The sequence below is a fragment of the Delphinus delphis genome, chromosome 10, assembly GCF_949987515.2.
Source record: "Delphinus delphis chromosome 10, mDelDel1.2, whole genome shotgun sequence".
NCBI classification, from domain to species: Eukaryota; Metazoa; Chordata; class Mammalia; order Artiodactyla; family Delphinidae; genus Delphinus; species Delphinus delphis.
Window position 1 is genome coordinate 56,400,946 of NC_082692.2, and position 16,507 is coordinate 56,417,452.

At 38.2% G+C, this 16,507-nt stretch overlaps 1 protein-coding gene and 1 pseudogene across 1 annotated transcript in view; both read left to right on the forward strand.

The window, feature by feature from the left end:
• OXSR1 (oxidative stress responsive kinase 1) overlaps positions 1-16,507 on the forward strand; it is a 101,339-nt gene that overhangs the window by 20,513 nt on the left and 64,319 nt on the right. The window contains exon 3 of the mRNA XM_060022187.1: positions 2,984-3,092. Coding sequence (XP_059878170.1) covers positions 2,984-3,092 — 109 coding nt within the window. The remainder of the gene's footprint in view (positions 1-2,983; positions 3,093-16,507) is intronic.
• Positions 13,096-14,181, forward strand: LOC132431627 (transformer-2 protein homolog alpha pseudogene; annotated as a pseudogene).

Below are 16,507 nucleotides of genomic sequence, written 5' to 3' on the forward strand. Positions count from 1 at the left end.
TTAAGGCCTTTTTTACCTTTAAAATTTATGGCTCTCCTGCTAGCCTCCTTTTTTTTGTTGTGGTTGTTTTTTGTTTGTTTTTATTAATTTTTTTTAGTTGTAGTTGATTTACAGTGTTTCAGGTGTACAGCAAAGTGATTGAGTTATACATACATATATATATATGTATATGTATACTTTTTCAGATTCTTTTCCATTATGGGTTATTACAGAATATTGAATATAGGTCCCTGTGCTATACAGTAGGTCTTTATTGTTTATCTGTTTTATATATAGTAGTGTGTATCTGTTGATCTCAAATTCCCAATTTGCCCCCCGCCATAGTCTCCTTTTAGAAAACCCTTTGTAGTACTCTTTTTTCCAGGATTAAGCTCAAAACCTTTTGCTTAACATTTAAGACCTTGGACCATTTGACCCCAGCTCTTTGCATTGTCACTCCCCTATGTGATTTCTGTCTCTTTCACCTCTCCTGTCCAGTTAGTCACCAAGCCCTATTGTTTATACCTCTTTAGTATCATCTCGACTCTTCCCTTTCTTTTCATTCATATTACCACTTATTTTTTTTAACTTTTTATTTTGTGATAGTCTCAACCTTACAGAAGAGCTGCTAAAGCAGCATAGAAAGTTCCCATATGCTGTTCACCCAACATCTCCTAAGAGTAACATAACCATAGTCCAGTAATCTAAACTGAGAAATTAGCTGTTTATCGTTTTTCAGGCCATTATCATCTCACCCAGCTCATGGCAACAACCTTGAACAGAGTCTTTCCCTTTAGTCTTGCCTTCTCTCTTTTATTTTCTACATTACAGCCAGAGTGATTTTTATGAAAAAATAAATATAGTTAAACCTTTGATGCCTTTCCATTGCTGTTAGGATGAAGCCTAAATTATTGAACACAGTTACAAGCTCCTTTATGATACGGTCCCAGGTAATTAAACAATAAAAACATATTTATCTTTCCTATTTCAGTGTCAGTGTAGTAAAACTTCTTATAGGAAGCTTTCCCTGATTGTTACTCCTAATTTTTGGTAATTCACCTCTCCGATGAAATCATGTAGTGTTTAGTACTTCTCCTATCAGACTTTCTTCATCTGTGTTATTAATTAGTATTTGTCTGACTTCTTCACCAGACTGTAAGTTTCATGAGGGTTCACCATTGTGGTCAAGCACCTAGGACTGTGCCTGGCACAGAGTAGGCATTTGGTAAATTTCTGTTGAAAGCATGAACTGCTTAACCTTAGACAGGTTTACTCCTGTGTCCTAAAATCTGTCTTGCTTATTTCATCCTCTTTTTGTAATTTTATGTGCTTTGCACCTTGTACTGCTATAACATCCCACATCCTGCAGAACTAAACGTAGTTCCCACCTTCTCTGTGAAGACTTCTTGCCTGCCTTAACTGTTCTTTCCTCTGGATTCTTGTAACATTTACTATCTTTACTGCTCATTTGGCACATATATGCTGTTCTCTTTCTATTCCCTCTTATATGTACATATCTTATCTCTTCAAATCCTGTATAACTATGTCAGTAGGCAGGTGTTTACTTTAGTTCTTCTTCCTTATCCTTCATATTTACTTACCTTTTAGTATGGAAGACTGTGCTAGTAACTTAGTGGGTAGCAAAAATGCACACAACAAAGTCCTTGCCGTAAAAGAATTTACATTCAAGTAGAGAAAATGAGAATGGAAAAACTAGTGTTTATTGAACACTTCTTATGAATCAGGGATTATGGGCAACTTTTACACAATTGATCTTACTGAACAAATACCAAGGGCATAGGGCAAGTATTAATACATCAGTAAGTAAAAAGCTATATAAAGTGCTATAGGATTTTATTCATTCAGCAAATATTTATTGAGGGTATACTGTGTGCCAGGCACAATAAGGGCCAGTATACAGAATCTGACCTCTCATTGAGCTACAGTTTTGTGAGGGATGCAGAAAAATAAATAGGCAATTACAGCATCGTATGATAATTCCCACCATGTGTATGAGTCCACTTTTAAGTACTTGCCTTCTTGGAGTTGTCAGTCTAGCAGGGAAGGACAGACAAATAAGCATCCAATGTACTATCCAGTACATATGTGCTGTGATGTAAGGAGATATGCACAGAGCTTGGAAGCCAAGAGAAGGGACACCTAACTAACTCAACCTGGGAAGTTGGGAGGAACTGGTATTTTGGCTGAGATCAAAAGGAAGAATTGGTGTTTTCAGCTAGGTGAAAATGAAGGAAGTGTATTTGAGGCAGAGGGAACAACAGGGTTAAATTTAAATGTCCATGGTTAGAAGAAGCATGGCTCACTTGAAGTTACTTTGGCTGGATCATAGGACTGGGGTATGTTGGGGGTAGGGGTCAGTGAAGGCAGTAGGAATGATGGAGAGGTAAGCAGGGCCCTGATCACACAGGGCTTTTATAAGGCATTTTATCACACCAAATCTAATTTAAATTCATTAAATTCGAATGAGATAGTATAAGCTGAGACTTTGGGCTCAGGTGTCTACTTTGGATTTAGTTCATGGCCTCTTTAAAGTGGGAACCGTTAATCATTTCACAAAAATGAGGTGAAACAATGTTTTGGAGAAGAAAGACAAACAAACAAACCACCCTTTGTTTATTAGTATTGATAATTATCCTCTGTGACTGTAAAACCTGATTTCCCAAGATGGTTCTTTAAGGGCACCTGGAAGTAAAAATATGTGTCCCAGTGGAGGCCTCTGTGGTGCTGTGGCAGGGTGTGATAAATAGTGCATGTTTTTGGTTTCAGAGATCGCTAGTTTAACAAGTGAAAGGAGCAAGAGTCAGAATGGACTGAGGGAAACCAAGCGGTTTTTTTGGTTTAACCATTCTTGCAGAGGTCAGGCATGAAAATCCCAGAAAGGTTGTGACATAGTCTTTGGAATTCCCAGATCTGGATTCAGTAACTTCTAGTGTTGTTTTAGCCTTGCATATAATGAATTACCATTTTTTTCTCTTCTTTGTAGAAAGAAATTCAAGCCATGAGTCAGTGCCATCATCCTAATATTGTGTCTTACTACACGTCTTTTGTGGTAAAAGATGAGCTGTGGCTAGTCATGAAGCTACTAAGTGGAGGTGAGTAGAGTACAATGAAATGTCAACTTCCATGGTTTGGAAAATTTATACAAATGTTTTTCTTGTTTTGGTTTTCATGGACATTTACATTTGAGGAAATACTGAGAATAAAGTATCTAATGATAATAGTGCATAAGGTGAGACAAGTTTCACATGTTGCATTTGTTTGTCATGCCTCTTCAATTACTCTTAATCTAGGATGGTTCCCTCCTACTTCCTCTCTTCCATGAGGCAGACTTACTGAAGGGTCTGGTCTGAAGGGTCTATCTTGTCCCACATTCTGAATTTTTTTTTTAACATCTTTATTGGAGTATAATTGCTTTATATTGTTATATTAGTTGCTGCTGTATAACAAAGTGAAGCAGCTATATGTATACATATATCCCCATATCCCCTCCCACTTGCGTCTCCCTCCCACACTCCTTATCCCACCCCTCTAGGTGGTCACAAAGCACCGAGCTGATCTCCTTGTGCTATGTGGCTGCTTCTCACTAGCTATCTATTTTACATTTGTTAGTGTATTTATGTCAATGTCACTCTCTCACTTCGTCCCAGCTTACCTTTCCCCCTCCTCGTGTCCTTAAGTCCACTCTCTGTGTCCTTGTCTTTATTCCTGTCCTGGCCTTAGGTTCTTCAGAACGAGTTGTTTTTTCTTAGATTCCATATATATGTGTTAGCATACGATATTTGTTTTTCTCTTTCTGACTGACTTCACTCTGTGTGACAGACTCTAGGTCCATCCACCTCACTACGAATAACTCAATTTCGTCTCTTTTTATGGCTGGGTAATATGCCATTGTATATATGTGCCACATCTTCTTTATCCATTCATCTGTCAATGGACACTTAGGTTGCTTCCATGTCCTGGCTAGTGTAAATAGAGCTGCAATGAACATTGTGGTATATGACTCTTTTTGAGTTATGGTTTTCTCAGGGTATATGCCCAGTAGTGGTATTGCTGGGTCATATGGTAGTTCTGTTTTTAGTTTTTTAAGGAACCTCCATACTGTTCTCCATAGTGGCTGTATCAATTTATATTGCCACCAACAGTGTAGGAGGGTTCCCTTTTCTCCACACCCTCTCCAGCATTTGTTGTTTGCAGATTTTTTGATGATGGCCATTCTGACCGGTGTGAGATGATTTTTTGCAGATTTTTTGATGATGGCCATTCTGACCGGTGTGAGATGATACCTCATTGTAGTTTTGATTTGCATTTCTCTAATGATTAGTGATGTTGAGCATCCTTTCATGTGTTTATTGGCAATCTGTATATCTTATTTGGAGAAATGTCTATTTAGGTCTTCTGCCCAATTTTGGATTGAGTTGTTTGTTTTCTTGATATTGAGCTGCATGAGCTGCTTGTATATTTTGGAGATTAATCCTTTGTAAGTTACTTCGTTTGCAAATATTTTCTCCCATTCTGAGAGTTGTCTTTTTGTCTTGTTTATGGTTTCCTTTGCTGTGCAAAAGCTTTTGAGTTTCATTAGGTCCAATTTGTTTATTTTTGTTTTATTTCCATTTCTCTAGGAGATGGGTCAAAAAGGATCTTGCTGTGATTTATGTCATAGAGTGTTCTGCCTATGTTTTCCTCTAAGAGTTTTATAGTGTCTGACCTTACATTTAGGTCTTTAATCCATTTTGAGTTTATTTTTGTGTATGGTGTTAAGGAGCATTGTAATTTCATTCTTTTACATGAAGCTGTCCAGTTTTCCCAGCACCACTTATTGAAGAGGCTCTCTTTTCTCCATTGTATATTCTTGCCTCCTTTATCAAAGATAAGGTGACCATATGTGCGTGGGTTTATCTCTGGGCTTTCTATCCTGTCCCATTGATCCATATTGCTGTTTTTGTGCCAGTACCATACTGCCTTGATTACTGTAGCTTTGTAGTATAGTCTGAAGACTGGAAGCCTGATTCCTCCAGCTCTGTTTTTCTTTCTCAAGATTGCTTTAGCTATTTGGGGTCTTTTTTGTTTCCATACAAATTGTGAAATTTTTTTGTTCTAGTTCTGTGAAAAATGCCAGTGGTAGTTTCATAGGGATTGTGTTGAACCTGTAGATTGCTTTGGGTAGTATAGTCATTTTCACAATGTTGATTCTTCCAATCCAAGAACATGGTGTATCTCTCCATCTGTTTGTATCATCTTTAACTTCTTTCATCAGTGTCTTACAGTTTTCTGCATACAGGTCTTTTGTCTCCTTAGGTAGGTTTATTCCTAGGTATTTTATTCTTTTTGTTGCAGTGATAAATGGGAGTGTTTCCTTAATTTCCCTTGCAGATTTTTCATCATTAGTGTATAGGAATGCAAGATATTTCTGTGCATTAATTTTGTATCCTGCTACTTTACTAAATTCATTGATTAGCTCTAGTAGTTTTCTGGTAGCAGCTTTAGGATTCTCCATGTACAGTATCATGTCATCTGCAAACAGTGACAGTTTTACTTATTCTTTTCCAATTTGGGTTCCTTTTATTTCTTTTTCTTCTTTGAGTGCTGTGGCTAAAACTTCCAAAACTATGTTGAATAATAGTGGTGAGAGTGGGCAACCTTGTCTTGTTCCTGATCTTAGTGGAAATGGTTTCAGTTTTTCACCATTGACAACAATGTTCACTGTGGGTTTGTCATATGTGCCCTTTATTATGTTGAGGTAAATTCCATCTATGCCTACTTTCTGGAGGGTTTTTATCATAAATGTGTGTTGAGTTTTGTCAAAAGCTTTTTTCTGCATCTATTGAGATTATCATATGGTTTTTATCCTTCAGTTTGTTAATATGGTGTATCACATTGATTTGCATATATTGAAGAATCCTTGCATTCCTGGGATAAACCCCGCTTGATCATGGTGTATGATCCTTTTACTGTGCTGTTGGATTCTGTTTGCTAGTATTTCGTTGAGGATTTTTGCAACTATGTTCATCAGTGATATTGGCCTATAGTTTTCTTTTTTTGTGACATCTTTATCTGGTTTTGGTGTCAGGGTGATGGTAGAATGAGTTTGGGAGTGTTCCTCCCTCTGCTATATTTTGGAAGAGTTTGAGAAGGATAAGTGTTAGCTCTTCTCTAAATGTTTGATAGAATTCACCTGTGAAGCCATCTGGTCCTGGGCTTTTGTTTGTTGGAAGATTTTTAATCACAGTTTCAATTTCAGTGCTTATGATTGGTCTGTTTATATTTTCTATTTCTTCCTGGTTCAGTCTCGGAAGGTTGTGCTTTTCTAACTAAGAATTTGTCCATTTCTTCCAGATTGTCCATTTTATTGGCATGTATTTGCTGATAGTAATCTCTCATGATCCTTTGTATTGCTGCAGTGTCAGTTGTTACTTCTCCTTTTTCATTTCTAATTCTGTTGATTTGAGTCTTCTCCCTTTTTTTCTTGATGAGTCTGGCTAATGGTTTATCAATTTTTTTAATCTTCTTAAAGAACCAGCTTTTAGTTTTATTGATCTTTGCTATCGTTTCTTTCATTTCTTTTTCATTTATTTCTGATCTGATCTTCATGATTTCTTTCCTTCTGCTAACTTTGGGGGTTTTTTGTTCTTCTTTCTCTAGTTGCTTTAGATGTAAGGTTAGGTTGTTCATTTGAGATTTTTCTTGTTTCTTGAGGTAGGATTGTATTGCTATAAACTTCCCTCTTAGAACTGCTTTTGCTACATCCCATAGGTTTTGGGTTGTCATGTTTTCATTGTCATTTTTTTTAGGTATGTTTTGATTTCCTCTTTGATTTCTTCATTGATCTCTTGGTTATTTAGTAGCATATTTTTTAGCCTTATGTGTTTGCATTTTTTACAGTTTTTTTCCTGTAATTGATATCTAGTCTCATAGCATTGTGGTCGGAGAAGATACTTGATATGATTTCAGTTTTCTTAAATTTACAAAGGCTTGATTTGTGACCCAAGATATGATCTATCCTGGAGAATGTTCTGTGCGCACTTGAGAAGAAAGTGTAATCTGTTTTTGGATGGAATGTCCTATAAGTATCAATTAAATCCATCTTGTTTAATGTGTCATTTAAAGCTTGTGTTTCCTTATTTATTTTCATTTTGGTTGATCTGTCCATTGGTGAAAGTGTGGTGTTGAAGTCCCCTACTATTATTGTGTTACTGTGGATTTCCCCTTTTATGGCTGTTATCATTTGCCTTAAGTATTGAGGTGCTCGTATGTTGGGTGCATAAATATTTACAGTTGTTATATCTTCTTGGATTGATCCCTTGATCATTATGTAGTGTCCTTCTTTGTCTCTTGTAATAGTCTTTATTTTAAAGTCTATTTTGTCTGATATGAGAATTGCTACTCTAGCTTTCTTTTGATTTCCATTTGCATGGAATATGTTTTTCCATCAACACACTTTCAGTCTGTATATGTCCCTAGGTCTGAAGTGGGTCTCTCGTAGACAGCATATATACGGGTCTTGTTTCTGTATCCATTCAGCCAGTCTGTGTGTTTTGGTTGGAGCATTTAATCCATTTACATTTAAGGTAATTATCGATATGTATGTTCCTATTACCATTTTCTTAATTGTTTTGGGTTTGTTACAGTAGGTCTTTTCCTTCTCTTGTGTTTCCTGCCTAGAGAAGTTCCTTTAGCATTTGTTGTAAAGCAGGTTTGGTGGTGCTGAATTCTGTTAGCTTTTGCTTGTCTGTAAAGGTTTTAATTTCTCCTTTGAATCTGAATGAGATCCTTGCTGGATAGAGTAATCTTGGTTGTAGGTTTTTCCCTTTCATCACTTTAAATATATCCTGCCACTCCCTTCTGGCTTGCAGAGTTTCTGCTGAAAGATCAGCTGTTAACCTTATGAGGATTCCCTTGTATGTTATTTGTTGCTTTTTCCTTGCTGCTTCAATATTTTTTCTTTGTATTTAATTTTTGATATTTTGATTTAATATGTGTCTTGGTGTGTTTCTCCTTGGATTTATCCTGTATGGGTTTTCTGCACTTCCTGGACTTGATCAACTATTTCCTTTCCCGTATTGGGAAATTTTCAGCTATAATCTCTTCAAATATTTTCTCAGTCCCTTTCTTTTTCCCTTCTTCTTCTAGGACCCCTATAATTTGAATGTTGGTGCGTTTAATGTTGTCCCAGAGGTCTCTGTAACTTTCCTCAATTCTCTTCATCCTTTTTTCTTTATTCTGCTCTGTGGTAGTTATTTCCACTATTTTATCTTCCAGGTCATTTATCTGTTCTTCTGCCTCAGTTATTCTGCTGTTGATTCCTAGAGAATTTTTAAATTTCATTTATTGTGTTGTTCATCATTGTTTATTTGCTCTTTAGTTCTTCTAGGTCCTTATTAAATGTTTCTTGTATTTTCTCCATTCTATTTCCAAAATTTTAGATCATCTTTACTATCATTACTCTGAATTCTTTTTCAGGTAGACTGCCTATTTCCTCATTTGTTTAGTCTGGTGGGTTTTTACCTTGCTCCTTCATCTGCTGTGTATTTCTCTGTCTTCTCATTTTGCTTAACTTACTGTGTTTGGGGTCTCCTTTTTGCAGCCTACAGGTATGTAGTTCCCGTTGTTTTTGGTGTCTGCCCCCAGCGGGGATGGTTGGTTCAGTGGGTTGTGTAGGCTTCCTGGTGGAGGGGACTGGTGCCTGTGTTCTGGTGGATGAGGCTGGATCTTGTCTTTCTGGTGGGCAGGTCCACGTTTGGTGGTGTGTTTTGGGGTGTCTGTGACCTTATGATTTTAGGCAGCCTCTCTGCTAATGGGTGGGGTTGTGTTCCTGTCTTGCTAGTTGTTTGGCATGGGGTGTCCAGCACTGGAGCTTGCTGGTCGTTGAGTGGAGCTGGGTCTTAGCATTGAGGTGGAGATCTCTGGGAGAGCTCTTGCCGATTGATATTATGTGGGGCTGGGAGGTCTCTGGTCAACCAATGTCCTGAACTCGGCTCTCCCACCTCAGAGGCTCAGGCCTGACAGCCAGCCGGACCACCAAGACCCTGTCAGCCACACGGCTTTTGGAAGTCTGAGGTCCTCTGCCAGCGTTCAGTCGGTGTTCTGTAGGAGTTGTTCCACACATAGATGTAATTTTGATGTATTTGTGGGGAGGAAGGTTATCTCCACGTCTTACTCCTCCGTTATCTTGAAGGTTTCTCTCTTCACAGTATTTAGTTTTGAAGTGTTCCATACTCACAGATCAATCAAGGAAAAGCTTGAGGGCAGATTTAGGGAAATCTTCCATTACTCCTGTTGCTAGAGGATCTACATTTCATGTTTTTTCCTTTGTGCTTAGTCTAGTTTCACTTGCTCATAGAGTACTACGTGCAGTGGCCTTCTTCCTGGCAATTCAGACAAGAGTTTCTAGCATGAAATGTATCAGGCTGCACCTGATACTTGAGCTTGGCGGGCTGTGTGCAGAAGCTCTGCACATGACACCTTGGCTCAGTGGGGCCATGTGCAGAGATGTTGTGCCTGGCCCTGTGAGCTGGAGCCTTAAGCAGCACTAGCAGCACACAGCTACTCCACATTCTGGATTTAACTGGTTATTTCTTCCTGGTGATGTTTAACCTGATTTATATTCCTCTGTTTCCTACAAATTAAAACAAGACCCTAAGTGTTGTTTGGACAGAATATTTTGTAGGTGATGCTGTATACTTCATATTGCATCACATCAGGAAGTAGTATTTGCTATCTGGTTGTATCTTTAATGGTGATATTAATTTTGATTGCTTAAGATTATGACAGCCAGGCCTCTCCATGGAAAAGTAAGCTTTATTTCCCTTTGCAGCAAGCAAGTAATCTGTGGGATGATACTTTGGCACTGTGAGTATCCAGTTCCCCAGTCTTTTGTCTAATGATTTTTAGCATCCATTAACAATCCTTGCTTGTCTCAATTAGTTTTGTCAGGGGTTGCAGAATGGTAATTTTTCCTATTGTGCCTTTTTTTTTTTTTTTTTTTTTTTTACATTTATAAACTGGCATTCTTCTCTGTAAAGGAACTTTCCCTTATTAACTGGGGCTTTTTGGTTAACCTATACTGTAGTTCCTACTGAAAAGGCAAGATAAATGTGTTTTTTTAAGGACCAATTTTCAGAGTAAAAAGTTAGTTTAATAATCACTGCCAGTGATTTTTTTTTTTCCTTTTTCCCATTGAGTAATGCTTTCATTTTTTGGAGTATCACTATATAGACTCAAGGATTTTTATATATCCTGTGTCTTTCTCAGCTATAGTCTATTCTTTTGATGCTCAGGTTATCCAAAATTTTGTCAGTGGGAGTCCCTTCAAGCTTTCTGTTGTGTCCTTTTGAAATGAATCCATCAATCTTTGATAACTTCCTTGATTTTTAGTTCAGGATAAAGGTTCACATTTATATTGCTTTTCTTAGAATCAGTGAATATTCTAAGGAGCCCTGATCCTTTTTATGGGGAGTGGTATTTAGAAAGTATAACTTGGATTCTTGGGATGCTCATTGCTGCTACTTTGTCATTGTTTCTAGTTGAAAGAGCTTGGAAATATATTGTAGCATATTAAAAATAAGTCATAATTTGACAGTTCAAGTTTAATATTACAGACGTTTAAAACTTTAAAATTATATTTGAATCTCTACTCTTACACAGAAAATCTTGTTTCCCCCATATTAACATAATTAATTACATACTTTATCCTGCACTATTATATTTACAATTATTTCTGCTTTAGTCCTTAGAATAAAGTGTAAGTATTGCTGATTGCAAACAGTGGACCCTTGGTATGTATAGATTGAAGATTTTGTTATGGTTACTGAAATTCCCATGCCATATAGTAAATTAGACATTTTCTTATGGCATGGATTTGAATGATGTGGCAAGATGGAGAGGACAAGTGAGTGATGGAGCTGCCTGACTTTCCCATCACTGTGCGACTTGTTTGCATATATATTTTATGTGGAAGCATGATCTTCCATTTTGGATTGTAGGGTTACACAAAAGAGAATCCATGTTTATTTGCCATGTCAACACCATTACTCATTGAGCACCTTACTTACCCAGAGAGGCTTTAAAGGAAAGTCGTAGGCTTTAGAATTAAATTCCAGGTTTTCTACTTAGCAGTTGTGTCACTGGGCAAACTTTTTCAACTCTTTGAACCTATTTTCTTGTCTGTTAAATGGGGATGCCTTTCTGCATTTCAGGGTAGTGGGGAGGAGTAAATGAGATGACTATGCAAAGCATCCCTCATTATGCTGACATGTAATAGGTGCACAAGAAATTTTAATCATTAATAATAATAATCCCTTGTTATTTGATGCTTTTCAGTGTAGCCAGAATCACCTTTTTGTTTCAATCCCATTAGTGACACACTGGAGAAACTGGATTACTTTGTTAAAGGCCCTGTTCATATGATGATTGGAAGCCTTGCTAACACCAACCACCTTTCAAGATGGTGGTCAAGCATGGTTCTTTCAGTATGGACAGATATGGGAATATTAGGTAATATTGTATCTTTCGTTTTTGATCACCTACAGCATAATTTTCTTTATATGTAATTTACAAAAATGTATAATACAAAGTTTTTAATGTTTTGCTAAAAGGTCCTCTGATGAACAGGAATAAGTTGTCTGCTTAATTCTGTTATCCATAGCTGTATGCCAGCCCACCCTTTCTGCTACTCCTAAGCAGAATGCCTTAAAAAAAATTTTTTTTTTTAAAGAATCCCCGTTCCTCTCTCAGTGAGTATATGTCCTGATCACAGAAAGGGCAGGATATGTAGCGGAGTGGGATGTCTTTTCAGTGTACTTCTCTGTTCCTCCTGGTCTTAAGTTTCCTGGGATGGTGCCCAATTTTTCTAGCATAGCACTCAGCAGATTTCCTGGTTGATAATTTTCAAATATATTCCAGGCATTAATTCTTTTTATAATTACTTATAATTTTATGAGTCAACTTAATCTTATATCTAAATGTTTACTTTTAAAATATTAAAAATTTTACATCTTTTTTAAGAAAATGTAATCTTTTGTAGTTATAAAGTAAATACATATTCAAACTGAAGAGGTACATTAAGTAATATTTAGAAAACAAAAGATAGAACTAAGCACAACTTAAAAAAATTTTTTTTAAATAGGAGGAAACTGTCAAGATAGCTCAATTAAAAAGCCTTTCATCAAATGCTTATTGATTACCAATACACTGGTGAATCAAACCATCAGTTCCTTGCTATTATGGGGCTTATAGCTAATAAGTAAAAGTTATAATTAAGTAATTATAAGGGTGTGGAGTGCCATGAAGAAGTATCAGGTATCATGGGAATAAGTACCAGGAGAACCTAACTTTATTGAGGGAGAATGGCTGTGGCAAGATAGACAGAGACTGCCTTTAGGAGGTGACGTTCTTCAGGAGACCTGAAGAATAGGTAATAATTAGCCAGGTGAAATGGGAGGTGGAGGTGGTATCGGGAAGAATGGGAGAAGGAATCCAGAGATAGAGGGAACACTGTACTGAGAGTGACTGGAGGCAGGATAGAGCAGTGTGGTGTGTCCTGGGAACTGATGGGGGATCATAGCTGGAGCAGAGAGAGTGAGAGGAGGGGACCATTGAGAAGCAGGGGCTCCGTTTGAATAATTTAAAAATGTAAATAGCCAGAGTTAATAGAAGTATGTTTAGGCTACATTCTTCTATATTCGCTTCCTCAGCCAAAATATTTAAATCAAAAGCATATTTTTGATGTAGCAACATTGTACTGATATAGAATTTAATAAGCTCATTAAATGTAAAATGAATTGCAACTGGCAGTCTTAAGCCCATCGACCAAATGGACAACATGGTCAAAATAAGTTTAAGTGTGTCAATATTATAATTATTTTGTAATGCTCCCTTATGACTATAATATTCTTATCTTTTGTTAATTAAATAATTAGAACTCTGATTTTGAGTGTTGGAATTTATTAGTATAGAAAGTTAATCTTTAGAAATTAGAATCACTTTCTATCTAAATAGGTGTTTCTACCATTTATTAGCACCAAATTGCAATATAAGATTTTTAGAAATCAAAGTAATTAAGAAAGCTTCTGAAGATTTTGCTGGAGCCTGCGACCGAGTGGGAGTGGAGTGGAGCGGCTGTTGTTGCCGACTCTTTCCTCCTCCCCACGGTACAGCCAGCTGGTTGATTAGGCCATCGGCCCTCAAGCTGAGACTTGTCTCTTATTTAGTTCTGGGGAGTGCCTGGCCGACATGAGTGATGTAGAGGAGAACAACTTCGAGGGCAGAGAGTCTCACTCTCAGTCAAAATCTCCAGCGGGAACTCCTGCTCATGTAAAATTGGAGAGCAGGTCAGGATCTCGTAGTCCATCAAGAGTTTCCAAACACTTTGAATCCCATCTCAATTAAGATCAAAATCCAGGTCGAGGTCAAGGAGGCATTCTCATAGACGTTACACTTGATCCAGATCCCATTCTCACTCTCATAGGAGACGACCTTGAAGTAGGTCCTATACACCAGAATACCAGCGTCGAAGGAGCCAAAGTCATTCTCCAGTGTTTAACCGGAGAAGACATACAGGCAGCAGGGCAAATCCAGATCCCAACACTTGTCTAGGAGTGTTTGGCCTCAGTTTGTACACAACAGAGAGAGATCTTCTCGATATGGACCATTGAGTGGTGTCAATGTGGTTTATGACCAGCGAACTAGACGATCACGAGGGTTTGCTTTTGTTTATTTCGAGAGAATAGATGACTCAAAGGAGGCTATGGAAAGGGCAAATGGAATGGAACTGGACAGTAGAAGAATTCGTGTAGATTATTCTGTCACCAAGAGAGCTCACACACCTACACCAGACATATACATGGGCAGACCAACTCATAGTGGTGGAGGTGGAGGAGGTGGCAGACGTCGAGATCCTAACCGTGATAGAGGATATGATCGTGGGTACGGCAGATATGAAGACTGTGATTACGAGTACAGAAGAAGATCACCTTCTCCGTACTATAGTCAATACAGATCACGATCAAGATCTCGTTCCTATTGATAAACAGAGTAGTTGCAGTTGAGGACATCTTTTTCTCTTTCTCTTTTTTTGTTTAATTCTGGATTTCCCCAAGCTTCTGATCCTTCCTACTCCTTAAAAAGAACCCTTAAAAAAATCTTTGGTTTATTTAGCTTCTACACTTTGTCCATTGTATTGCTGTTTTCTACCCCTTTTATTATATTCTTAAAGATGTAATTGTTGTCATTTTGGGTAGTTGAACATCTTGAGTAAAAAAGGAAACCCCAGTGTTATGCTTTTGTAAATGATTTTTTGTTTGTTTTTTGCTTTTACAGAAAATTAACTCCTGCCTAATCAAATGAGGAAAGAAATGGTCTTTTTAAAGCTTCTTTTGTGTTAGATATTGTATTAGCTGCATTTACTACAGACTCCTTTTTAAACTTTCTTTTGGGGAAGTTAGTAACATATAAAGTAGTTCAGTCATGTCAGGTTTGTCTGGGGTGGCATGGAGCAATCAAATAGTTGAGTGTAGAAAGTTTGAAGCTATAGAAGAAAACACTTGGTCATTTCTTTTGAAGAATGGAATTTTTGAACCCTAAAAATTATGTCGTTTTTTAGAGATAAAAACCTTGTGGACTCCTACAAAACATGTTGTATTTAAAATACATTTGTTAAAACTTCAAAATGGTAAGTGTGATTTTGTGTTGAAATTATTGAAGTTTAATCAGTGCAGGACAAGCCTTATTATTTAGAGCAGTTGTATGCTTTGCTGTTAGAAATTTTGGTATTGGGAAAATGGTTTAAGCAGGCTATTGTATAGAGTCCTTAGAAATAGTGAGGGGAAAGGTAGTCTCCTTTCAAATAAAAGTTAATTTCTTTGGGGAAAAAAAAATAAGAAAGCTTCTAAAAGGAAAAGATGAAGGGACTTCCCTGGTGCCACAGTGGTTAAGAACCCACCTGCCAATGCAGGGGACACAGGTTTAAGCCCTGGTCCGGGAAGATCCCACATCCTGCGGAGCAACTAAGCCCGTGTGCCACAGCTATGGAGCCTATGCTCTAGAACCCACGAGCCCCAAGTACTGAGGCTGCGTGCCACAACTACTGAAGCCGGTGTGCCTACAGCCCATGTTCTGCAACAAGAGAAGCCACCGCAATGGGAAGCCCGTGCACCACAATGAAGAGTAGCCCCCACTCGCCACAACTAGAGAAAGCCCACGTGCAGCAATGAAGACCCAACACAGCCAAAAATAAATAAATAAATAAATTTATATGAAAAACGTCATTCCTAACAAATATTTAAAAAAAGGAAGGGGGGCTTCCCTGGTGGCGCAGTGGTTAAAAATCTGCCTGCCAACGCAGGGGACAGTGGTTCGAGCCCTGGTTGGGAAAGATCCCACATGCCTTGGAGCAACTAAGCCTGTGCACCACAACTACTGAAGTCTGCGCTCCTATAGCCCGTGCTCTGCAACAAGAGAAGCTGCTGCAATGAGAAGCCCGCGCACTGCAACGAAGAGTAGACTCTGCTCGCCACAACTAGAGAAAGCCCATGCGCAGCAACGAAGACCCGACGCAGCCAAAAATAAATAAATAAAATAAATTTATGAAAAGAAAAAGTTAAGTCTTAAAAAAAAAAAAATGAAGTACCTGTAGGACTGAAAGGGACGAACTATAGAAATGCAGAAATCTAATTTAATTCACTGTTAGGGAATTATTTTGTGGTTTAAGGATGCTTTGTCATCTTCTAATAGATAAAAGGCATGGGACTTCCTTGACCCTGAGCAGGACCCAGGTAAAAAATACCTGTTATTAAGAGTGACCAGGGCTTCCCTGGTGGCGCAGTGGTTGAGAGTCCGCCTGCTGAGGCAGGGGACACGGGTTCGTGCCCCGGTCCTGGAAGATCCCACATGCCACAGAGTGGCTGGGCCCGTGAGCCATGGCTGCTGAGCCTGCGCGTCCGGAGCCTGTGCTCCGCAACGGGAGAGGCCACAACAGTGAGAGAGGCCCGCGTACCGCAAAAAAAAAAAAAAAAAAAAAAGTGACCAGCTTTGGATGGTCAAGCAATAATGGAGGGTGTTCCTGTTAATCTGAAATGGAATACTCAGACTAAGCAAATTGTGGTCCCTTTGAAAACTTACATGGCTTAGGAAGACACAAGCAACACCCAGTGGCTAAAGATTGGTTAAAACTTCTTGGTAAAAATACCTAACTAAAATGAGTGAGTTAATTTTGGACTCAAGAGTGTTTTTTCATAAAAATAAACTGTGCAAATGAACATGTTGACTGAGTAATTTGATTGAGCTACAATTATCAGATTTAACAAGGGTCATTAACCAGCAGCTGCTTCACCACTTTTTCAATTTTTTTTAATATTTAGTAATGATTTTCTTGGACAGTTAAAGTTTTGCATTGCTTTTTTTTTTTGCGGTACGTGGGCCTCTCACTGCTGCAGCCCCTCCCGTTGCTGAGCACAGGCTCCGGACGCGCAGGCTCAGCGGCCATGGCTCACGGGCCCAGCCGCGGGGCATGTGG